At 42.9% G+C, this 24,812-nt stretch overlaps 1 protein-coding gene across 3 annotated transcripts in view; it reads right to left on the reverse strand.

Moving 5' to 3' along the window:
• LOC129173001 (solute carrier family 45 member 4) overlaps positions 1 to 24,812 on the reverse strand; it is a 46,039-nt gene that overhangs the window by 11,834 nt on the left and 9,393 nt on the right. For all 3 annotated transcript variants that reach the window (XM_054763386.1, XM_054763387.1, XM_054763388.1), the window contains 5 exons: positions 14,342 to 15,356; positions 2,745 to 2,933; positions 915 to 1,094; positions 651 to 841; positions 390 to 576 (listed from right to left, as the gene is read on the reverse strand). In XM_054763386.1, coding sequence (XP_054619361.1) covers positions 390 to 576; positions 651 to 841; positions 915 to 1,094; positions 2,745 to 2,933; positions 14,342 to 14,639 — 1,045 coding nt within the window. In that variant the 5' untranslated portion in view covers positions 14,640 to 15,356. The remainder of the gene's footprint in view (positions 1 to 389; positions 577 to 650; positions 842 to 914; positions 1,095 to 2,744; positions 2,934 to 14,341; positions 15,357 to 24,812) is intronic.

A 24,812-nucleotide genomic window follows, 5' to 3' on the forward strand; every position in this document is an offset into this window, starting at 1 on the left:
ATGTCATTTTCCCATCATAACATCACCATTATTCTCCTAAGATTACATCTTTTTCTTGTTAGACTGCAACTTTTTTCTCTTAATGTTTTTTTTTATTTTTCAATGTTTATTTATTATTGAAAAAAATTAAGAACAATTTTTCTATTTTGTTTTTTTTTAACTTTTCTTGTTAAGCTCTATTTTTAGAATGTGCCGTGGGCCAATTAAAAAACAACCCAGGGGGTATTTTTGGACACCACTGGGTATAGTGTACTTTACTTTGTGTCTTAGTCAAATTTTTGTTTGCCGACTCTTCCTGTCCTTCCTTTGTTGTGTGATGCAGCAGAGCCCTCTTTTCTTTTTTTATTTTTGGGGACAATCAAACATCCAATAACTCTGTCGAAACTCACTTCTAACAAGCTCCACCTCCAGGAAATCCATCTCCAAATCCCCGCGCTCGGACAGATCGTCTCTGTAGACGTTATAAAGGTCGAAGCTGTCCATCGTGTCGTCCTCTCCGATCATTTCCAGCTTAGGAGCCACAAATCCCGCCCTGCTATTGCCTGAAGGTTGAGGGTGGCTTGCATGGGGACTCTCCTACGAGGAAGGCCACACGTGTCACGTTGTGTCGGGTTCAAGTTGCACAAAAACCCTCACACAACAACAGGTACCTGGTCCAGCCTTTCATGTTGAGGTATGTACTGCTGCTCGTCAATGCTGAGCAGATGCAACACCACGGACACAGAGAAGAGGACGGCGGCGAAGAAGAACAAAATCTGCTCCTGAGACTTGAAGACGGCCCCCAGGAAGGTGTTAGTCCAATTGAGACCGCCCAGAGCGTAGCCTACCGCCCCACCGAGACCTGCCAAAACAAACGCAATGAAATATTCACAACACCTACACGGGTGCTGTCAACTGGCATCGGCTCTGCATACCCGCCGAGGCCGCATGGATGTTGAGCGCCATGTCCTGGTCCTCCGTGTCGGCCACATCTAGGAGGTACGCTCTTATTGGTCCTTCCGTCGCGTCGGCGCAGAAGTCCAGCACCACCACTCCCAGCACGGTGAGGACTATTCCTATTGGCTGTCTCCCCGGCACGTCCCCCAGAGACAGTCCTAACATAGGAGAGACAATCATGTTGACTTATTTTCTCTTCTCTTTTTTTATTTAATTTTCCAACTTTATTAGTTCAGTTTGTTTCTCATATTACAACTTAAAAAGACTATATAAATTATGCTACTAAAACAACTTTATTTTTCCTCATATCACCATGTTATTCACATAAAATTATGCATTTTTCTCCTTAGATTATAACTTTTTTTCTCTCAATATTTTGAATTAGTTCTTGTAAAATTACTGCTGATTTTTTCAGTTTTTGCTTTTGTGTTTTTGTTTTTTTTTTTTTTTTTTTATAGTTTTTTGGAACATACGTAGGGCCATTAAAAAAAAAAAAAAAAACAGCCGAAAATGGCCTCTGGGCCGCACTTTGGGCACCCCTTTGCTAGACAGTGTGTGTGATACACAGATAGTTTTTAATTATATTTATTTCATGCAATAGATGTTGTAAATATGATTAAAATACATTACAATGAATACATACATGAAACAATGTATATTTATGACATTGTATTTTAATGTAATAAAATGTTTTTCCAATGATCATATTCTGAAAGATTTAACAGTTTAAAAAAATACATCAGTAAATCAGTAATAGACAGTCAGGACAAGAACAAATACTTGAAATTAAATTTCATTCTTGATATTTTTAATCATGTTCAATTTCATGTTTATTTATAAACACATTTTGTAAAGGTTTAATACAACAACATACAGTAGTACTGACCACAATATTAGGTAATATTAAGATATAATTAGATGTAAGTACAGTACATTTAAAAAAGTGAGTGAATCAGTCAATCAATAAATACTGAAATGTAATATACCTGTTATTGACATGCTTGCGTTGATTAATAATAGTTTTTTCTTTTTATTTGACCATTAAAACAGGCTTTATTAACATTCTCCCATCATGTGTTCCTGCCATGATGTCTGAGGGTCTAAGAAAGGTTATTGTGTGTGTGTGTGTGTGTGTGTGTGTGTGTGTGAGTGTGCGAGAGAGAGACTAACACAGGATGACATGGCAAAGCTTTGTCATGCCGTTATGTGTGTTTGTGTGTGTGTCCTACAATGGAAGTGCCACTACTACCTAGCAGACAGGAAGTGGCGCGTGAGTGGTTGAGAGGGGGAAGCAAACAGGAAGTATTTTCTTGTGAACTGCCTGCTGCTGTGTTCCCATGTCAACACACGCACACTCTCACTCTCACACACACACATACACATACACACACACACTAAATGTGCCAGGGTCTCAGCAGGAGATATGAATGGGAAACGACAACGGAATAGACTACAATGTGTGCCTTGTTTTTTTTGTGTGTGTGTGTGTGTTATCATACTTTGTGCAAATAATAATGGCAACCGTGACTACACTGAACCTCAGCGGTCAATATTTGCGCACAGTCGGTCAAACTGTCAATCAATGGCTTCGACTTGTGTGCGTACAACTTTGAAATGACCTCTCGGTGATGCAATACTAAGCCCAGAGCATAACCTTGGCCCTTTGCATGAGGAAGCGACAGTGCGATGGCGAGTTCCCTCTGGGGGAAAGTCTATTACCACTGTGAGGGACAGAATGCATGCTGGGCAAAGCGACGGCTCGCATGCAGCCACTTTGTTAGGTACATAATATCCTTTACACAGTTTACCCATTTGTGATCCGTTCAGGAAGAGCGCCACTCCGATCAGCGTTCCGATGCACAGTGCCAGGATGAAGGGCCTCCGACGGCCCCAGCGCAGGGAGCAGCGGTCGCTGGCTGAGCCGATCAGCGGCGTGAACATGAGGCCCAGGACAGGACTGAGGAACCATGTCAGGCTGTTGTACTGCTCCGGAAGACCTGGACACACACGCGCACACATACACACACACACACACAAACACACACACACACACACGGTTAGTAGGGGACCACCACTAGAGGGTGTAAGATGTGTCATGTCAGGAGTTACAATCAGCACATATACTGTATGATTTATGTACATTGTAAATAAGGAGACAAAAAATGTCAGCAGTGTAAATCTTCATAAAAATATATTTCAACAACTATTTGCTGATTAGTAGTAGTAGTAGTAGTAGTAGTAGTAGTACTACTACTACTACTACTACTACTACTACTACTACTACTACTACTACTACACACTAAAAAAGGCCTTTGGACAAAATTTCAGCTTCACCAACACTGCTGTAAAAATACAATATATTCATATTTGTTTCCACTTTGAATAAGCCAAACTTTTCAACTCACCTATAAATGGGGGTGGGGGCAGGGGTTGTTAACCCTTTAAATAGGGGTGTCACAAGCTCTCGTGTCACAAGGTCTAACCCTGGACACTAAGCCTGGGACGATAATAAATAAATTAATCACACAATAAACGAAAATGAAGTGGATCATTTTGCCGGCCTCAATATATTGCCATGTGCACGCATGTCTGTTTTCCTCGTCTCTTGCTTCCAAACAGGCAGGGAGAGGTTCGCTCTGTGCATTGGTTTCAGCACCTTTGTTCAATAAAACAGGGGCATGAACAGAGTGAGCCCTGTAGTCAGTCATGCAGTCTCTTTGTGTCGATGGGTGGAGTTTGTTTTCATGTACAGTATTGATTGATTATTAATATATGAATAATCAATTATCGCAAGACAGTTTTTTTTCGGAGCGAGAAATCTTTTCATTTTTTAATCTTGTGAGATCTTGTGATACAATATCTTGTGACATCCCTCGTCGAAAGGCACCCTTGCAGTAAACTTTTGCTGCATGCTTTGAGTGGGAAAAAGTAGCGCCTACGGACGGACAAATATAAAAAAAACAAATTTGCCAGCAGTGCAAACTGAAATCTTAACATAATGGATTGCATTAGTTTATATTAAGACAAACATGTGATCCAAAAGCGCATTTTTAAAAAAGGTGGTTAATGGGAAATTTTGGGCCACAAGGAACAAATGCGCTGCTTTTTTTTCTCGGCCCCTTCATGCTAATTTACAGAACAGAGATAAATAACCTCTGGCAAATGCCACCTACATTCATTCAGCACAGCCAAAACGGCTGGAAAATCAAAACCAAAATTGTTTAGCATCTCTGAAGGGAAGCCTCTTCTGTGGTTATGCTGAATGCGCACAATCTTGCCTGCTTGTCTTTTGTTGGGGCGCTGGATGGATGGGTTAGCCAGCTTTAATACATGAGCAGTCGCTTGTGCGCACAATATTATGAAAGTATAGCAACAATAATGCAACACAAAGCCTTAAAGTGCAGTGGACTCACTCAATGTCAACATTCACGCTATTGCACAGAGGGTGTGTGTGTGTGTGTCTGTGTGTGCCGTGAGAACAACTGAGCGATCAAGTTCCTCAGGCTCTTTGGCTGACAAACACAACAGACGTAGAAGACTGCAATGACTCTTCAGTCAAGCTTAGACTTGAAAAATAACGAGGAGAATGTAACAACAGAAGGGCTCATGTAATAAAATTAGTAGCCAAAACATGCCCCTCTTAGTCAAAATGACGGCGTGTCAGGTGATATGATTACCCTCCAGTCCTATAGGTGGCAGTAAAAAGCACGACAAAGTTACTGCCCTTGGCGCCAATGCAAGTAGTCTTTAACAAGTCTGTGTGCATACAAAATTCAATCACAACATTATTGTGCACAGATTTTATTGTTTATTGCTTGATTTGATTTTTATGGATGTCCTTGTGTGTATCTTCTGCCGTTTAACCCTAGTCTTGCACATGTTAGTTATTTTTATACTGGTCTTGCACTTAAAAGTGTTTTTAAAAGTGCTATACATATGCTCTCTATATCGACGTGCACCCTCCTACTTCAGCAAAAGTTCTGATACTTTGTTGTAAAAGTCTGATCACCTCCTGGTGAGCCTGGGTATATAATCCTCCATCACGGCAGTCAAACTCATGCATTCATTCAGCAGAGTGTAAAAATATCTCACATTTGACTTGTTTGTACATATAGCTCTAGCCGGCAATGCCGTTGGCTTTTTTTCTGTGCAAGGAAATGACCAGCACCTTCACACCCTCACCCCTTCAGGATGCAGCGGTACTGTAAATGCCTCCCGTATGACATTTCTACCTATTTTATTGTCCGATTTGCAAGAATAATGATGTCACACTTACATTAAAGACATTACACAGGCTGTAGAAAGGCATGGTGTATAATAAATGTTTCTGCATATTATTGGCGACATGCTGACATGCGCAAACTTGCAGGTGCCATGAGTCTACTCGGTGTGCACTCAGACGGAAGGCAGGGCTTGTGCACTAAGCAGACAAGCCGCGCTCACAGTGGCCTCATCTTAAAAGGGTCACTGACATGATTGATCAACTTTGCGTAAATATGTTATATATTGTTTGTCGTTATATTCTACATTGTTAGTTTTTTGAAAGAGAACGGCAAATTCGCAAAAATTACATTTATAGTTCATGATGAACTCGTTGTCGCAGCAAAGCGTCATTTCCGGAAGTGACGTCAGCGGAGTAACACCTCTCAGCTCAAGCAGAGTAGACAAACGCTTCGCCATGTAGCGTGTCAACTTCTTTCGATATATATTCCATCAAAATAATAGTCATGCCAAAATATTGTGTTGCTGCTGGATGTTTACAGTATTTGAAATTTGCCTTTTTAAACAAAAGAAGAAGGTTTAAGACAAAAATTGATGACGCAAATGCAGAGAACGAGAGACAGATGGAAGCGCAGAAGTGTACATCCAGTTCTTTTTTTTTTTTTTGGTCATGGCTTTGTCATGTCAGTTTGTCATGGCTGCTGCTGTCAACTATTAATGTAATTTTTTGCAAATTTACTGTTCGCTTTAAAAAAACGAACAATTTTTCTGCCCTGTATTTTAGCAGGAAATGTACAAATTCAGCAATTTTTACTGAAGAAAATGTTAAAAACGATTGGAATCATACAGAAAATAGTTATTATTTAAGGTTATTATTCAGGGATTTAAAACAAAAAAAAGACATCTCTGCCTCACCTACCTGCCTCACCTGGCATCGGAATCCAGGCAAACAAGCCAAACATGAAATTAAAAGCAGTTTTCTGCAGATTGCTGACATTTTCGAGAGCTTTTTTTTGTGGCAGCAGCAGCAGCACAGGAATGCCCCGTCAGCACCGAGCTCTCACTTCAACGTACACTTAAAGACAGTCTTCCTGTTCTTGCGCCTGTGTCTACCTCTGAGCGGAAGAGTCATAAACAGGGCTTGAACCCTGCCACCTTGAGCACCAGGTCTTGGGAACCCCGTCGCCACCCAGACTCCATCATCACCCCGGCCCCTAAGCAAGGTAGCTTGCGTAGTGTTTCCTGTTGTGGGAAACTTTCTCTTGAACACACGCGCGCACACACACACACACACACACACACATCTACTGTAAGCCATCAATACCAAACCGGAGATTATTATTACAAAAGGCAGTATTTTGGATTCAGCTCTTCTTGTTTGACTTGTATACATGTACCTAATGATGTGATGTAAATCATCAGCAAACACACACACACACACACACACACACCCACACACACGCAAAGTAGCAAACAGTGTCCTTGTTCCCACAGCCAGAAATGCAGACAGCGTTCCCACACTTGTAGGTACATACACACACAAAAACCAAACAATACTGTGAGAATTTGCACGGCAGGAAGTTTTTTAGAAAGAGAAAAGGCCAGAGAACAGAGGAGGGGGGCTATGCGAAAGAATTGGGGGTCAAAGACAGGGGAGAAGAGGTGAAGGAGGTGGATTGGGGGAAAAAAAAAAAAAAAGGATGGAGATGGACAGAATGTTCCTGCTCCAAGATGTATGGTGGGAACCAAACAACCCTTGTGTTACTATTCATTAGATTTTGCAGGGGTTGCAATAAATGCGCAATTGTATGCGTCGCCACAGTCACCGTGTCATGTCAGGGACCCTAAGACATGTAGACATTTTGGTGCTCAAAGAGCCTTAATGTTGCTTCAGCACGAGGAAGCAAGACAAAAGTGAAGCACAACTTCCATCTTGCGACAGCAACAGTCAACTCCTTGTTGTCAGAAGACCCTGAACAAGGCTCACTGTATGTCGACACTCTCTCCTCAGGGGATGCCACACAATGAAATGCACCCCTGTGTGCGTGTGTGTGTGTGTGTGTGTTGTTCTAGAACTACAGTGGAGGTGCACAACAAGAGTTTGGATGATTTTGTACAATACCGGTCACTGTGTCACTAAGCCAAAAAAGTAGTTCTTCTGTGTTAGCTCCTACAATAACAATGTCGCTGTAGCTTGGTTAATATGCAGGTCAAGTTATGTAAATGAAACATTGTTGCCGTTTGTTTTTGTTTTTTTTTTTTAAGAGTTTTTTTCTTTTAGAGGGCTTTATAGGCGGAATAGGTGCATCCCATTACGTGCATTGTTAGTCAACCAGTTACCATGCACAGAAAAGGGAAAGACGTGTGTTCACATAAGGAGTGTGGATGATGGCAAAAATCCCCCAAAAAGTGGCGTTTTCCTTGAACAGGAACTTCATGCTAGTTTAGCCTATTGACTGAAGAAAAAAATGATCACATTTAGAACCTCCACATCTGCAGCACTGACTGCTTTCTTTTAAAGCGTGTAGCAAAGCCTGCTTTTCTTTCCTGTCCTTTCTCAGAATGGACCAGGCTGGCTGGTTTTTATTGATGATGTGGTTGGGGCACACAAATCACCAGTGTCTCCTTTAATGGTTAGTTTGCATTGATGTATTTTGTATTTAATACAGAGGAGCAATTCAAACTGCTGCGGACGTCCTGTTCTTGTCAGCCGTCACCGTTGGACTTTTTTTTATTTTTTTATTTTAATTAGCCGACAAATAAATAGTTCTCTCATGAATTGTGCCAAAAAGAATACCAGCAATCTTATTAGATTATTGCTTTTGCTTTTAAAAATAACACAAACTAAATTATTATGCTATTTGCGCTATTTCTAAATAAAGAAACCATATTGCTGGTTTCCCAAATGCAATAAAACGCCCAAAAACGAGTCTCTCTCTTTCAGCAAACGACACATTCTTTCCTTTAGTGCCACCTTCCCCTCATAAAAAAGGAAAAGAAAAAAGGCCATTCATATTCCGCCATGGCGTGAGAAAAGGGCATCATAAAAAGAGAGAGAGCAGCCTTGAGGATCAAGAGGGTGAGAGAAAGGATAGGATGGAAGAAGAGAAACCGAAAACAGCCTCAGGTGTGACAGATGGTGTTTGGAGAGGAGGGGTTATAATATTACTATCAATATTTTATTATTATGGATATGCTTTGGAGGGGTTGATGGCAATATTGAATGCCGCAGACTTTACAACAGGCAGATTGAGGGCATTAAAACACTTTGGCAGCCAACCTGCCGCTTCTGCTAGCCAGCACCTTTTGGCTAAAAGCTGAGAAGACAATTCGACGTCTTGTCAGCCGGCTTACATAAGAGCGCTGCAGTCAAGCGCTGCAGTCAAGCACCTGCAGTGAAGAACTCGACCCCGGGAGGACGGCACAGACAGCAAACATCCTGCAGTAAGACGACCGCACTTTAAAACAGTACCTCAGGAGAACTGGGCTGGCCCGCTGTGCTTGACCTATCACGCACAGGAAGTTCCCAACATCGAGCACCGCAGACATCAATAAAACCAATCAAAGGCAATCGATGTTACGCAACGGCTCGTGCAGTAGGCCAGTGAGTACTCATCCCCACCATGTTCAGGTGACTCATTTATATTTTACACTACCCATGATGCACCAGCCCAGCATCAGCCTGGTTATTCATGATTAAAAGCACCTACATGAATAATTCTTCCATTTGTTTATCTTGGCACACATGACTGTAAATGATGACATTTGTGGGTTGTGGTTAAACAAAGGACACTAGACTTGAACAGGACTGCCGATCGGCGGCAAATGAATGGAACAGACTGTGGTACGCCATGGAACAGAAAGTCCACCATGATGGTAAGCAAGAGAGGTGGGCGGGGCTAGGCGGACAACAATGTACAATGTAGCAAAATAAAGTTATACACTGTGAGCACACATTGATGGAATGGATGAATGTCATTTACTGAACACACTGAATTTAAATCGACAACATTTTTGTGACACATGCCTTCCTTTGTTTTTGGGGAACTTGAAAAATGACAAATCTGGTCTTTTGGACTGTCTGTTACAGTTATTCATGGCTGAGCAGTGCGCCGAGGACATGTTTAAAATGCAATGTTTCTGGATTCTGCTCACCATCATGGCGGCCAAACCAACACAGGGGATGATATGGAAGTGGATGCCGCATTGACAAGTGTCCTTGGTCAAAATGCTTTGGAACCCATGCTAGCATACATGCACCAAAGATATCCTCCCAGCGTTATAGTCATTTGACTTATGGACAACAATTGACGTTTTGCTGGATGGCGTCCGTGTTTTTTTTACCAGTGTTGCTCAAATTTTACACACGTGTGCTTAAGTTACAGTGGACATTTTGCAGAGCTGTTAGAGAAATTTCAAGTCAAGGCTGCTTAATAACAGCGCCACCATGTGGTGTGTTTTTCTGAAAAATAATAGCACAGGCAACAAAATGGGGCTGTGTGTTTTGACCAATTTTCACCCTTTTGTGTGCAGAGGTTGAGGAGTAGAAGCATTAGCTTACACAAACATACATACAAATTAGGACACAGACAGTCAACAATCAGGCAGAGCAGATGGTTTTGCATCCCCCCCCAAATCATACACACATACAAATAATTAAAAAAAAAAAACACGCTGAGGCCATTCATTACAGCTCCTCTGCATATAAAGCGTTCATGCGTGTGAAGGATGTGTACTTAACATTTGACTGGCGCACTGCAGCCTCAATTAGACTGCCTTTAATGAAAAAAAAACAAAAGAATACATTATGAGATGTCAAGAGCGGAGGCTGGGGAGAGGAGTAATCTGGACATATTTGTAGACAGAAAGTGTCGCAACAGCAGATGATTATTTTACCACACACACACACACACACACACACACAGTACAGTTTCGGCAGTACAGTCGCCCCTCACAATATCGCGGTTCAATTATCGCTCAGTCACTACGTCGTGAGTTTTCAAAAATGAATGAATGAATAAACGATGGCAGTTTCGCGGTATCGGCATGGATCCGCACATCGCTAAATAGGAGCAGAACGTTTGAATGAAGGGTTGCGTTCAAAGACGCCACGTAACTTAAGTTGAATTGACATATTTTGAGCGTGGATGTATTTTCTGGGATTTCTGAGCATCAAATGCAGCAAATTGAACTAAGAGTTATGTTCGTAAGAGAAGAAAGAATCCAATGTTTTTGTCTTTTTGTTTATTTAGACCACACATACACTCATAATAACGACCTTCGGAGTGTCCGTTAATGCAACTCGCTGTCATCAAGTGACAACGAGGAAGTGTCGTTCCCAGAGACGTGTTTGGAGTCCAAGATACACATACAGTATGGTGTTGGAATAGCGCTGCTGCTGATGCGTTCAGGTCAGAAGAGTAATAAAAGAGCGGCAGACTCTGTGGGGACGCTATTATGGCTCCGTCTGCCGTCATAAGAGAGGTGTGGCTTGATGTGATGCGCATGCGTTAATGACGCTAAAAATTGTAAGGTAATAAATGAAATAAAATTTGTTGCCACTGCTCATGTGCTATTTTTAAACAGTCCTATTCCTCTTTGTCCTTTGTAAACACCTGATAGCTCAGTTGGTGTTTGTTCTTTATGACTTCACCTCCCTGAGGTGGTGGAGTGGACGGGTAGGAATGCACTGGCGCATGCGCACACACACGCGCACAGTTGAGCATTCCTCACATATCCAACGGTAATAGTGACCGCATAGCTGTTTTGATCACACGGGCTGACATGTGCGTTCATATGAACAACACATAACGTGGCTTTGTCTCGAACACGTCTGTGCTGACTCAACGGATGAACGGAAACGCCACAAACAGCGCCCAGGACAGCGGAACTTTCTCCGTGACCCTTCTGGACCCGCATGCCGGCGTTTGCCGACCCCCTTATAAAAGTGTTTTGAAGAGTTTGAATAATTCTAAGAGTAATGCAAGTAAAGTTAGCACAGTGGTTATGTAAGTGCTATAAATAGGGACAGGCTTTAAATAAACCACCAGACTGGTGCGTGTCTGAGCGCCGCGTGCCAGCGGGGGTGCGAAAGACAAGATTGCGGCCAAAAAGCCTCCAAAGCCGTCACAGGGGGGACAATTCACATAGCCAGCAGCTATCATGTCTCACTCTCAGCCTCACTCCTCTTGCAGCATGCAAAGCAAGACAACATGATTGACTGAGTCAGATTATGGTGATTAGCGGACCGGGTGACATGAAGAAAGTCATTTATGTAACCCTGTGCTGCACCGTCTGCAAGGTCATTTTGATAGATTATCCCAGCTAACATGACAAGATCATCTGGCGGCTACCTGGCATGGAGGACAACAGGACAACTAGCTCCTCTACAGACAACACAGCATGCAATATAGGAAGATATCACCATCATTGTCCTAAAATGCCTCATTTTCTTCAACTGTTACAAGGCTGGTTGTGTTTTTGGCTGTTTGTACAAAAGCAGTGCAGTGTTTTAAACACAATCAACCCTCAGGATGGACAGCTAGGAAGCATCATAAATAAAAGGAGAAAGCCGAGGCTCCATTAACAGCCATGCTTTTTAAGCCGCGGTGCCTGAGTGGATGTAAGAACATTTCCCCTTCCAGTAATCCCCCTTAGTCAAATCCAAGACGGCCTGCAAAAGAGGTGTTGCGGCGCTGCCAGCTCCTGAACATTTTGGGAATGGCAGCTTGTCATTGGAACCTTGGCTTTTGTCATCAATTCCAAAAGGTCAGACGAAAACCACAAGGTACAACATTTTTCCCATATGAAATAAATTAGAGATGCACGATATCTTTTTTATAACTTGTAACTTTCTGCTTCTCAAAAACCAATATGGCACCGATAACCGAAGCACTCAAATTAGGATTTGACCAACTGGAGCTGTTGATTTGTCCTAATCAAATATCATAACATTACTACTATCAGGACAACCAAAGTATAGAGCGGAGGGAGCCACCTGCTGCTGCCCAGCAAAGTGCACTGTATTCAGACACTTTCTCAGAGCAGCTGGTGTGCCGCCACGGAGGTCAGGAGAACCGAAGTGGGAGGAGTCACCTGGCGTGGCCCAGCAAGGTGCACTGTATTCGGGCACACGCTCCGAGCAGCCGGTGTGACCCCACGGAGGTCTCTGGCAAACCTTTTGCCCTTTTCAAACGCCACATCGCTTGCCTTTTAGGTGGCCAATAAGGTTTTTTGCGTGCTCAATGTTTTTTTTTTTTACCACCCTCATTGCAGAGTAATTGCTGCAATAGCACGCAAAAATGTCTTCCTCGGAAAGTGAACATTTGTTTACATGTGAGGTCAGGGGAAGTTACGACGTCACAGGCAGGAGAAAAAAGAAGAAAAAAGAAGCTCTTGATTTGCTCACCTGCACAGTAATGGGTAATCCCGCCTCATTGAAGCATTTTTAAAAATTATCGATTATCAAAGCTATTTTCAATGTTATCGGATTTATCGGTATGACTTCATAATTCCATTTTATCGGCCCGATAATTACCGGTGCCATAATTATCGTGCACCCCTAATGTAAATGCAATCAATCCATTCCAGACACCTACAGGTATTTGCCTGGGACCCTTGGAATTGTCTAACGGCGGCCCTGGCAAATGGCACTCATCATAAATAAACTGAAAGATGTACAGGTAATCCATATAATCGGCATCAGCCACTCATGGATGATAGGTATTGGAATTGGCAGCATAAAACCCTGATCGGGGCATCCCTACTTCATAGTGTTCAAATTACATTCTTGTAGTCAATATTTAGTGTGTTATCTAGCACTTAACCCTCTTGGGCATGGAATTCGCCAGATGTTGCATGTTGTCATCTCGGAGGTATGGTTATCATGTTGGAAAACTGCCATGCGGTTCCAGTTTCCCAAGAGAGGGGGCTCATACATTCTTCACAATGTCACAGCACATGTTGGAATTCATGTTTCCCCCTCAATAAACCGCAGCACCCCAAAGGCCGGCGGCACTCGTGCAGCACCCGAGCATGACGCAGCTACCACCGCCATGCTTGACTTGCCTTGAAGACACAATTCATTGTTATTTAGACAGTAACGGCTGCATATCGACTCATTTTCAGTGGATCATAAATCTATACTGCTACGCAAGCCGTACACAGACTACTCAAAAGCGCAACATTTTCATAGAATTGCCTTGTGAGAAAATGCGTGCTTGAAATGTGAGGGCTGTACTCACTTTTGTCAGATACTGGGAACACTTTCTACAAGATTTTGGAGTGTGTCCATTCACGCAGAAGAGATCAGAACACTTTCTCTGCACATGACCTTGTAAGGTTTCTTAACTTTTGTCCGAGAGTTGTGTAAACATGGGCTTCACTCACATTGACACTCCATTACTGAACCATGAGAGCTAGGGTCACACACACACACACACACACACACACACACACACACACACACACACACACACAGGAAAGCTTACTAGGAGGGCGAGCTGTAGCACCTACACTTGATATTAACTGCACTTGAACTTGGAGGTTTTGGTTTTTTTTTTCCCCTCCCTTTGCTTCCCACCTTGTTTGTCTTGCAAGAACATCCTGTCAGCACATTAGCAACACTGTTACCACTGCTGGGTTTGTTGCATGGGCTCTTAAAGGAACAGTAGGGTTTGTTGGCTGCATTACGCAAAAACCCGCACAAAATAGGCACTTGCAGGTTTGAAGGTATGAAATCTCCAGCTCAGTTATGTAGATTGTGCCAAATTGCTTGTTGATTGAAGGAACTGAAGCAACACACATGTGACACATACATTCTCAAAGTTTTATCATCATTAGACATACAGTCAATGACCTATGGATAAGTAAGACTTTTTGCTTGATGGCAGCCATGTTTTTCACCAATCTCGCTCAAGTTTTATACGCACATGCTTGTGAGTCACCTAAAAGTGTGCACCAAATTTCGTGCTGGTTCGGCCAAACACCTTAAAGTTACAGTGGGTTCTTTGTCGAGTCATGTGAGAAATTTCAAGTCAATCCAAAATGTTGGGGTTTCATAACAGCATAGTTGTCAGAAAACTAATAGCACAGGCAACAAGTTGCAATTCAATTGGAGGCTAATTAACAATTAAAAATAAAAAAAACATGTTCTGACACTTGAGATGCAAGTCAGGTGACTCACCGATCTGCAGCAGCACAGGCGTCACCAGCGCCGTCTCCATGGCGTAGCAGAACTCCCGGCCAAACATGACGGCGCCATGCATCACCCATCTCTTCAGCGGGATGCCCTCGATGGATCCCTCGCTGGCAGACTCTTCCCCACCACCGCTCCCTCGCCCCGATCCATCCGTCTCGCCGCCTCCTCCCTTCTCCTCGTCCGACGTTGTGGAGTGTTTGGCCTCGGCGGCGCCGCCCAACAGAGATCCCACCTGCATGGCGTCTGTGCCCGTATTCTGGGGAGGCATGGCGGGGGGGGGCATGCAGACGAGCGCCCCTTCTGAGCCTTAAAACTGTCCTCGTTAGCTCACCGAAAATTGTTTACTTAATTAACTTAATTACAACTGATTTGGTTTGAGACCTAACAACTCCCAAATTGTAAAAAGGCTGTTTGTTTTATATGATCAAGCATTCTCTACTTAATGGAGTTAGCTACCCCCCCGCAAAAAAAATTATAACTCAACCTCTGCAGCATGAAATCCTAAATCCTCCTCACGCTTCGATGTTTTTCTCCCAAAGGAGGAAAAACAACAAAATCAGCTTTTCCAAGAATTGTCGAAAATCCCCCACTAATAAAAAGGAAGCAGCTGAATTTTCACAGGAAGATAGACATTCAAAAATCTTGTGCAATTTTCTGTGTTTGTGTATACGTGTGGATGAGTGTGTGCATGTGTGTGTGTATGTGTGTGTGTGTGTGTGTGTGTGTGTGTGGGCGTTTATGGCTTCTCGGTCATTGAGGTGTCCCCCTCTGTCTCCCTTACTTTTGTTTTTGTCTATTACAAGGGGTGAAAATCCATATAGAAGACCATTCGGTGAATTCCAGAGTCATTTTGTGTATGGAGGGGGGTTGTATGGAGCGGGCGGGGGCGAAGAAGAGGCCACAGTTGGAGGGGGAGGGGGAAAGGGAGGGAGGCGGGCGGGCGGCGGCTGAGGCGGTGGGCGGAGCTCCTCGTGAAATCCCCATCGATCGGCTGATGAATCTGAAGTCGGCCAGAAACCACGGAGGCGGGTGGCGTTGGGGGAGGGAAGAAGAAAAAGGTGTCAGTGAGTGACAGCAGTTTGAAATACAGCACGTACAACCGGCGTGTCACGTCACGGTTAGAAAGCGCAAGCAAACACGTTTAAATCAGCGCGGTGAAGTAGTTTGGCCTCGTCTGATGATAACGAGCGGCATGTTGAAGGCACAAGTTCTTGCCAGTAACACAGGCGCGTATTCTCTGCCCACTGTATGAAAAGAGGCCATTTACTCATTATTGTTGTCAGTCTGAAAGGGTGTAATCGCTGCGAGCACATGACCCTTCGCTCAGAGACGCTCGGACAGGCAAGGATGAAAGCCGCGTCCCAATGGCCTGGCCGCTCTGCAGCGGACGACAGAAATGAGGAGACGAGACAAGGGACGGCGTGTGCAAATCATTAAAAGATCGGACCACGTGGAGGTGGTTAGTATACATGTGGACAAAAGGCCTTAAAAACATTGTACGTTACCGTACGTAACACTGGATTCCCATGGACATGGCCTCAATACAAATGTTCAGGCAATTCATTCATAACAAATGGACAAAGTATCCTTTCAACCAAGAGGCAGGGCCGCGTGGGCTAACAGAAAAAAAATGTCAGGTCAGAAATATTTGTCACTGTCCCATTCTCGCACTTTCACCGGGTCCTCTCTCCTCGACTGCTCTCAGAGCTCTCGCATGTTGCCATTAACATTCATGAAGCGTTCATTAATATTTCACAAACACGCGCTGATCTGACCTCACAGATTGCAGTCGATTACATAACAGGTCTCTTTCTCCTGTGCGCTCCCGTCCATGCAGAGGATCTTGCAATAGGTCCTTAGAAACTGGAGAGCACTCCCATCATACTCGTATATAAAAAGAGCTTTCACTAGCGTTCGTGCAGTAGATTTCTAAAAACTGCAGCACACTCCTGTCAAATGCATTTTGTCCCAGTACATTCCTAAAAACAGCAGAGCACTGCTATCTGATATAGAGGATCTTTGACTAGCATTTTTGCAGTACATTGCTAAAAGCAGCATTCCTGTCATATAGAGGACCTTTGACTAGTGCTTTTGCTGTAGATCCTCTTGGGGATGAATAATCTATCTATCTATAACAGCAGAGCACCCCTGTTAACTAGCATTTTTGCAGTAGGGTTTGAAAAACAGCAGCACACTCCTGCAATATAGAGGATCTTTGACGTGTTTGCAGTACATTCCTAATGACAGCAGAGCATTCCAGTCATATAGAGAGCCTTTGACCGGCGCTTTTGCAGTTGGTCCTTAAAAACAACCGAGCACTCCTGTTCCATAGACAAATCTTCATTCTTAAAATTCTTAAAAACAGCAGAGCAGTCCCATCATAAATGCTAACAATTTTTTGCAGTATATCCATAAAAACAGCAGAGCGCCCCACTAACTAGCATAGCATCTTTGCAGTCGGTTCTGAAAAACAGCAAAGCACGCCTGTTGTGTAGCGGATCTTAGACTCACGTATTTGCAGTACATTCCTAAAAACAGCACAGCACTTCTATCATACATAGAGGATCTTTGACTACTGCATTTAAAGTAGGTCCTTAAAAACAGCAAGCACACCTGGTAACTCTTTTTTCCCAGTGCAAAAATAGCAGTGCACTCCTGTTCTTTAGACAATCTTAGTCTGGCGTTTTTGCAGTACAGGACATTCCTAAAAACAGGAAAGCACTCCTGTCATACAGTATAGGCTGGCATTTTGTTGCAGTAGATCCATAAAAACTGCACGGCATTACGGTCTTGGACTGGTATTGTATGTGTGTCTTATTAGATTGCTCAGGTGTACCTAATGACGTGCCCTGCAGTGGGTTTATCCAGCAAACATGGCAGAGAAGAAGGTAAACAAAACATGTCAGTGAGTAGGAGTGAAGCTGATGCTATCCTTAGCTGAATCTCAGCATCTCTGACTCTGTCCTCCATCTGGACATCTCGATCTTGCAAAACAGACAAGCACTGTGTTTCTTATCTGATTGTAGCGCTTGTCGTGTCGGTCAGTCCTACCTTTGTGTCAGTGTGAGTTTATGTGTAACATGAGCTCAGCTAATATGGAATTAGACCTCAGATTTTCTGGGCTAAAAGGAGGAGGGGCGACATTAACAATGAACCCTCTCACGTGTGACTACAAGGGGATGGATTACAGAGGAAAGGGTGTCTTAAATGAGGGCTGAGAGGTCGAGAAAAAAAAGGAAAAAAAAAGTAGAGGGCTTTAAAAGTTCAAGGCCAGGGACAAATAAGGATGGAGGGACATCTCCTGTGTCTCACAGGCACACACCAGCTTTCTCCATCTGCAAATAAACACACAGGACACTCAGGAGCCCCCTCACCCGTCGCTCTATTTTGGTGAGTGTTAACTCTTGTGCTGCTGAATAGATTACCTGCGACATCAGGTCGGATTCAGGACAAGCTGGCAAGTGCAGCCAAGGTCCAACAAACCTCACAAGTGTTCACTTCTCCACCGAGGAGGCTGGTTTTTGCCTTGTTGCTTATTAGCTAGCCGGATTACTCAGAAACTTCTTAAGCCATTTACACTTAATATTGCGTGGGGGAACGAATCCATTCCATTCAGGTGTGGATCTGGATTCATTTTGTTCACAATTGTCACCAATGCAGGAATCTTTAGAAATTGGTTAAAAGGTGCCCTATTATGCAAAAGTGGCTTTTAATGATGCAATATGGATCCCTAGATCAGGGGTCACCAACGTGGTGCCCGCGGGCACCAGGTAGCCCCCCACGACCACATGAGGTGCCCGCAAGCCTGCTTTTCATTCAGGTTTTCAGTTAATAATGAAAGAACAGTAGAAAGAAATGCATTCTGAAATACAAAATGTGAGTTGTGGACACCAGCATTTTGTTCATGTTCTGGTAAAACAAGCATATTCGCTTTGTTTGGGTTTAAAATAAGCTCTGAAAATAATTGTTATAAAAATGAGTGGCTCTTGGCCATTTTCATTTTGTAAAAGTAGCTCTCACAAGGAAAAATGTTGGTGACCTCTGCCCTAGATCCTGTTTATGAGCACCAAATGGGAGAAAAATCTCCCTCGCTCCTGACGTTGCGGCTTTTCCTGACGTCATTAAATAATGACCTGTTCCTCACAGACATGGTGGTGTGTTCCAGCATTAATCCAGCATTTCTCATCATGTACACCAGTGGTTCTCAACTGGTTTGGCTGCGGGGCCCACCATCACCCCTCAGTTTGGTGACCCCAAATTGCGGGAACTTTTCAACTCACACAACATGAGCTTCAGCGCTGGGACGCTGGGTCTTTATGGAGCGCATCTGCAGGTGGGTGTCGGCCGGCCAGCACGTTAAGTCTCCACTTGATGTCCTTCCTCTCCCAATCAAGCTTGACAGTCGCCCAGAAACATGGCATCCACCGCAGCAAGCGAATAGTGCAGACAAGAACGTGAGGTGCATTCACTGACATTAGGTCATTACAATATTTTAATTTTTTTTCCCCCAGGCAACTGCACTGCGACCCACTTTTGGGTCCTGACCCACCAGTTCGTAACCACTAATGTACACCATTGCGTGACCTCTGTTGTTGAAAAGTAGTAAAACGTGGAATATAAAATACAAACAGGAAAAAGTTGAGAAGAAAACTCTGGATATGCCATCCAGTCATCCATTTTCCATGTCACTTATCCTCACTCGGGTCACGGGGGTATGCTGGAGCCTATCCCAGCTGACTTAGGACAAGAGGCGGGTTAAACCCTGGACCGGTCGCCAGCCAATTGCAGATCTCTGGATATGCATGTACTGTTATTTTGGATCCGCACAAAAATATTCTGGATTCTTCCTCAGCTCATGAAAGTTTTGTGGCATTTCTTCCTGCTAACAATCGGCACAAAAAACAACCAATAGGACAAAAAGGCAAAAGGATGCGTCCATATAGCAGCAATAAAAGACTGTCCGCGATAGGTGCATCCTGTGTCTTTAGTGACTGCTGTCCTGAATCCCGGAAGAGGTATTCCTACTCTCAGCTCCTCTTGGAATCTATGCGGCAAATTCCTCCCTAATCCAGACTGAAGGTCAAGGCACAGCACAGTTTAAAATGAAACCCTATTGAAGCTACTTTGTGGCGATCTACCTGGACATTCATTGTCGTAAGCAGAGCCGCGAAGCACGTGATCATCTGTCGACGCATAACACAGCTCTGACCCAAATAAAGCTGCGTGTAGATTACAAGGCTGGAGACCTTGGATCAAGTTCACACACCCAGCCGGGGCTCGTGAACGTCTGATGCTGAGAGACAATGGGTAAACAAAGAGGCATCGCGAGCGTTTTAGTGTTCCCGAAGGCCACCGCTGACCACCATCTGCTGCTGACTGACAGTTTCTACTGCGTCTGTTGAGTCAGGTGGAGCACAAAAGTTAGATAAACAAGGGAAAACGATGAGATAATGTGGATTTATAAAACTTCCACTGGGGTGCTATAGGATGTCAGTGTCACATTTCGTGTAGTGATCACGGCTGAGGTGTCCTTTTGGTTCACACACTGTAACGACAACAGGCTGTCTGATGAAAAAGGGGTCAAGACACTCGGACTCTGTTACCAGTACAGTGTGTACCATACCACATTTTTGGCAACCTTACAACACCTTATAACACTCAGTGCAAAAGTGTGTTGCTGAGAAAACCAAACGGCATTGAACACAACTACAACAACAATAACAATACTGGAGGGAAACAAGGGTCCACTCTATTGACATCTCATGATGGTGGCTAAGCACAGAAACTTTATTCAAGGGGAAATTGAGGGCAGCAATAAATTCGACATATTGGACCATTTCTAGAAAGTTCTGTTGGTCAAGAGGCTGCAAAACAACAAAACAATAAAAAGGAGGTGCTTTTCTCAAGAGGTGAATGAGGGCAGTAAGAACTCCGACCATTTCTACAAGGTTCTGTTGATCAAGAGCCCTAAAATACATCTCCACTACTTATTTTGTTTCAACTGATGCTAACAAAACAAAAAAGGAGGCGCTTTACTCAAAAGGAGACTGCGAGCAGCAAGGAATCGGACTGTATTGGACCATTTCTAGAAGGTTATGTTGGTCAAGAGGCCTAAAATACATCTCTATTATTGTTTTAACTGATGCTAACAAAACAAAACAAAAAAAGATGCACTTGATTCAAAAGGAAATCGGACCAAAATGCAGCAAAGTATCCTCAAATGTAGTAGGGACAGTATCGACAGTAGCCTGCATTGTTCCTCTATGTTACAATTTATCGCACTGCGATGATGTCATGTGTACAATTTACGTAACTATCGCCATTCCGGTGGTGGAACCACAACCAAGTTCTGGGGCCGTAAGAGTTCCAAACCGTACCCTTGGCTTGGCCTAAAAGCAGCTGTAGACAGACACTTGTTACCGGGCAAACTGTGTCACACAGACTAAATGTCAATGACATATTTATTACCCTTCGAGTCCTCGTAAGACATCGTGACTCGAGTGCAGAGTGTGTTCGGTCCATACCATCGAGTCCTTAGGATACTTTGAGAACTGAGAGACCAATAAACGCCACAGCTGGCTTTGCCTTGTTGCCCTGCATGCAAAACAACAACATTCCCTTCCCGCTTCTTGGTACTCTCATGGAAAAACATCTACAGTATATTCCCAGCAGTGGGAAGCAGATGGATGGCAGAGAGAAAGAGAGAGGAGGGTGAGATAAGTGAGAGTGATGCATTTGGGTGCAGTGCGTCTGCAGTGCAGTAAGTGGAGAGAGGAGGCACATGCGTTTCAACGTGCGCTCGCGTCAATGACAAATCCCGTACTCGTATAACAGGCGGATTATCACTACACTGCCAGTTAAGAAATATGACATAATGTACCTGCTGTTCATACATCCACTCACAAACCATTACATTGCGAAGAGGACGGGGACACACACACACACACACACACACACATTTAAATATAAACATGCTGATTTAGCATCACCAGCAGCCAAAAACTAGTCTAGGTTTGGTGACTATTGTGAGAATTTAGCTGTAAGCAAGGGTACACTCCCCACCTGAAACTTTTTGATTCGTATTATTTTTCCTATTGTCCTTAAATATATTGCAGTTAAAATAAAATACAATAAAAATTAAATAAAAAAATTAAGTAAAATAAAATAGTAACATTAATATTGCGGTGGAAATAATAAAATCCCCCCCAAATTTCCTAAAAATCCATATTTTTAAAATCATTTAAATACATGTTTGCCAAAACAATGGAGAAAAACAAAGTTGCGATGCATCTGTCAACTATTAAACTACACATGTTTTTTTTAAACACATTTTATTAATTGTTAGTCATTTTTTATGCAATTTTATTGCACCTTAAAGACCATACTTGTGCAATAACCATACAGACATTTTGAATAAAATAACATTCATTTAAAAAATGTGTACTCTTCTACTCCTGAATCGATGCACACAAAAGGGTAAACATTTGTCAAAACATACTCCCCTACAGTGTCCCCTGTGCTATCATTTTTCTGACAAACTGACTCACAAATCAAATTGACTAGAAATTTCTCACACAGCTCTACTAAACACCCACTGTAACTTTAGGATGTTTAGCCGCATCACCACAATATTTGGTACACACCTTTAGACGGACAAGCACATGTATGTGAAATTTGAGGAAGATTGGTTTAAAAACATGGCTGTTATCAAGCAAAATGTGTGCTGGTTATTTTTGATAATCTTGTGTTGTGCTGAAACTAAATGCTTACGGAAGCTAGTGGTGGCTAATGACCTGGATTCTTCTAACTTTAGGCAATTGAGTCAGTGTTACCACCATTTTAATCAATTAGTCATGGCACATCAATTTCAAGAAAATTGCTAGTTTAAGTTGCTTGAAACCACATAGAAACAGTGGAGTTCCTAGTGAACCTCATCATGAATTAGTTAGCAGCAGTTTTCTTGAGCCGGGTGCAAATCTGGCTAGCCGGTGAAAGACGTGTGTAAAAGATTAATTCCTTCACTTGTCAAGCAGCGCCCCAGGCCAACGCCTGCCTGAAGGACCTTATGAATCATGCATATGTGGAAGAAGGACTTCAGAGTGCTCAGAAAAAAGGTCTGACCCTGCATAAGGTTGTATTCATCAGGCACTGAGGCCATTTTTGGTCATTAGGATTCAGCCCTATTGGGAGCAATGCACTACAAAACTAATTCAAGCACATTTATGGCGCTCCCTGCGGGTTGTGGTCAAAATGCTTTGGGAGACATGCTATTTACACATGTACGAAGGAGCATTAGGCCCACATTGAAAAATAATAATTTGAGAATAAAGTTGCAAATTGCAGAGAATAAAAAGTCATACATTTATGAGAATAAAAGTCGTGAATTTCTGAGAAAAAAAGTTGGAAATTTACAAGAGTAAAGTCGTAAATTTTACGAGACAAAAAGTGGTACTATTACGAGAATAAAGTTGTAAATTTACGAGAAAGTTGTAACATGAAGTGTCATACGTGTCAGAGAGGAAAAGGAGCATAGATCTTCAGGAAGGAAGGAAACTTTCCTCCTGCTTCAGACAAGCTTTTATTTTAACGTGGCAGCAAAACAGAGCTGTTGAGCATTCCTTACCTGCCTTACCCCGCCCCCTCCACATGCCTAAAGCCAACGGTCACGTAAGTCACCCCTTTTCATAGCTGTCTCAGGCAATGCCTGTAATAAAGTTACGAGTTTTTTTCCTCGTACATTTGCGACTTTATTCTCATAATTTTATTACTTTATTCTTGAAATCTCAGATTATTTTAATACTACGTCGTAACAGGCATTGACTGTGACAGCTATGAAAAGGGGGGACTTTTGTGACCTTTGGCCTTGGGCAAAGGTGATATTACAACTTGTAAATTCTCTCGTAAATTTATGACTTTATTTTCGAAATCTCAGATTTTTTTTTCCCCAATGTGGCCCTTATACTCTGTCGTACACATGTAATACAGATATCCTCAATGTTTCATCATCTTTACATAAACTGTCAGTGACTTAATGAGAATTGCAGCGGTGGCTAAGCCAGCCCGTTCCCCTGCAAATTCATTTAGTTTGGTGGCAGCCATATTTTTTTAAACAATATTGCACCAACTTTTGTGTTTGTTTAAAAAAAACATTATGTATTTTGTGGTTAGCATTTTCCTCAAAGATGATGACTATGATGATTTAAAAAAAAAAAAAAAGAAAAAAAAGTTGTGACAAACTGATTTTGAAAAGTGGTTGACAGCCATTTTGGCCTAATTTGATGGCAGAGTCACGTTACTGGCTGGTTACCTTCCTACCCACAAAAACCACACACCCACATAAGAGTACCTAAAGCTCGTCTTTGCCTTGGTCTGACTGCACTCCCACACGCGACCGTGGTGTACAAGGTACCCAACTTTTAACCCCGCCCACGTGTTTGGTAATGGAATATTCCACTGAGGAGCTAGTGCTCTCACTCACACACACACACACGCACGCACACGTACACGCACACGCACACGCACACACAGAGGCAAGCTCCCGTCCTGTCTGTCCTCTAACTGGTCTACAAGTGAAATGCTTCTGAAATGAAAGTAGTAAAACTTTTCCAAATGTGGGCAAGAGCTATTAGAAGCTAATTGGCTATAGTTTAAGATGCATGAATAAGTTGTTGACAATAATTGGCAAAGAGGCATTGCTTGAAACCAGTTGTTTGTCCAAGGTTTTACAGTTTCATCAAAAGAATTTAAAAAACGGCTTTGTGCTCATTTGCTACTGTTTTGAAGGAAACGTGCTCAATTTGACAAAAGTGGGTGTCTATTTGACAAAACACCGCATGGCGACTTGTGCAATTCTCAAAATCAAATAACTGGCAAAGATGCCTGTGCCACTACTTCCAGTAGTATTTGTGGAGGAGGTCACCTTTCATCCTAAAAGTTGTAAAGTAGGAGATCTGGACAAGAGCTGTGTGCTACTAGTCTTCGTTGGTGGCTCAACATGAAAAGAAAATCCATGCCTTTTGCAGTTCCCATGCTTGGTGAGAGCCAACATAGCAGCAATTGTTATTTCTCTATGGTTCCTCCGGTTGCCAAAGAAATATCAAGAAAGAAAAAAAATGGACTGTTGATTATCCAAATATCCTATCTGCTCTGCATCCTGTACCAGGATCTACATGCTCCAGATCCACCGGAATACTTCTTGCTTTACGCAGAGAATAATGAGCAAGATCATGATGAGTATGCATCTGGTGCTGATGCATCAACATCAGGTGATCCAGACTCCATGCCAGAATATTCCTTTCCTGAACCACACCTTATGAACTGAATGATCTGGTAAAGGACTTGAAACTGCCTAAAAGCAAAACAGAACTATTGGGTTCTCGACTAGAGCGGTTGTACCTCTTGGAGAGTGACATTAGGATCTGTATATTTCAAAATCACCAAAAGGATCTGGCTCAGT

Source organism: Dunckerocampus dactyliophorus, chromosome 20 (genome assembly GCF_027744805.1).
Source record: "Dunckerocampus dactyliophorus isolate RoL2022-P2 chromosome 20, RoL_Ddac_1.1, whole genome shotgun sequence".
Lineage (NCBI taxonomy): Eukaryota > Metazoa > Chordata > Actinopteri > Syngnathiformes > Syngnathidae > Dunckerocampus > Dunckerocampus dactyliophorus.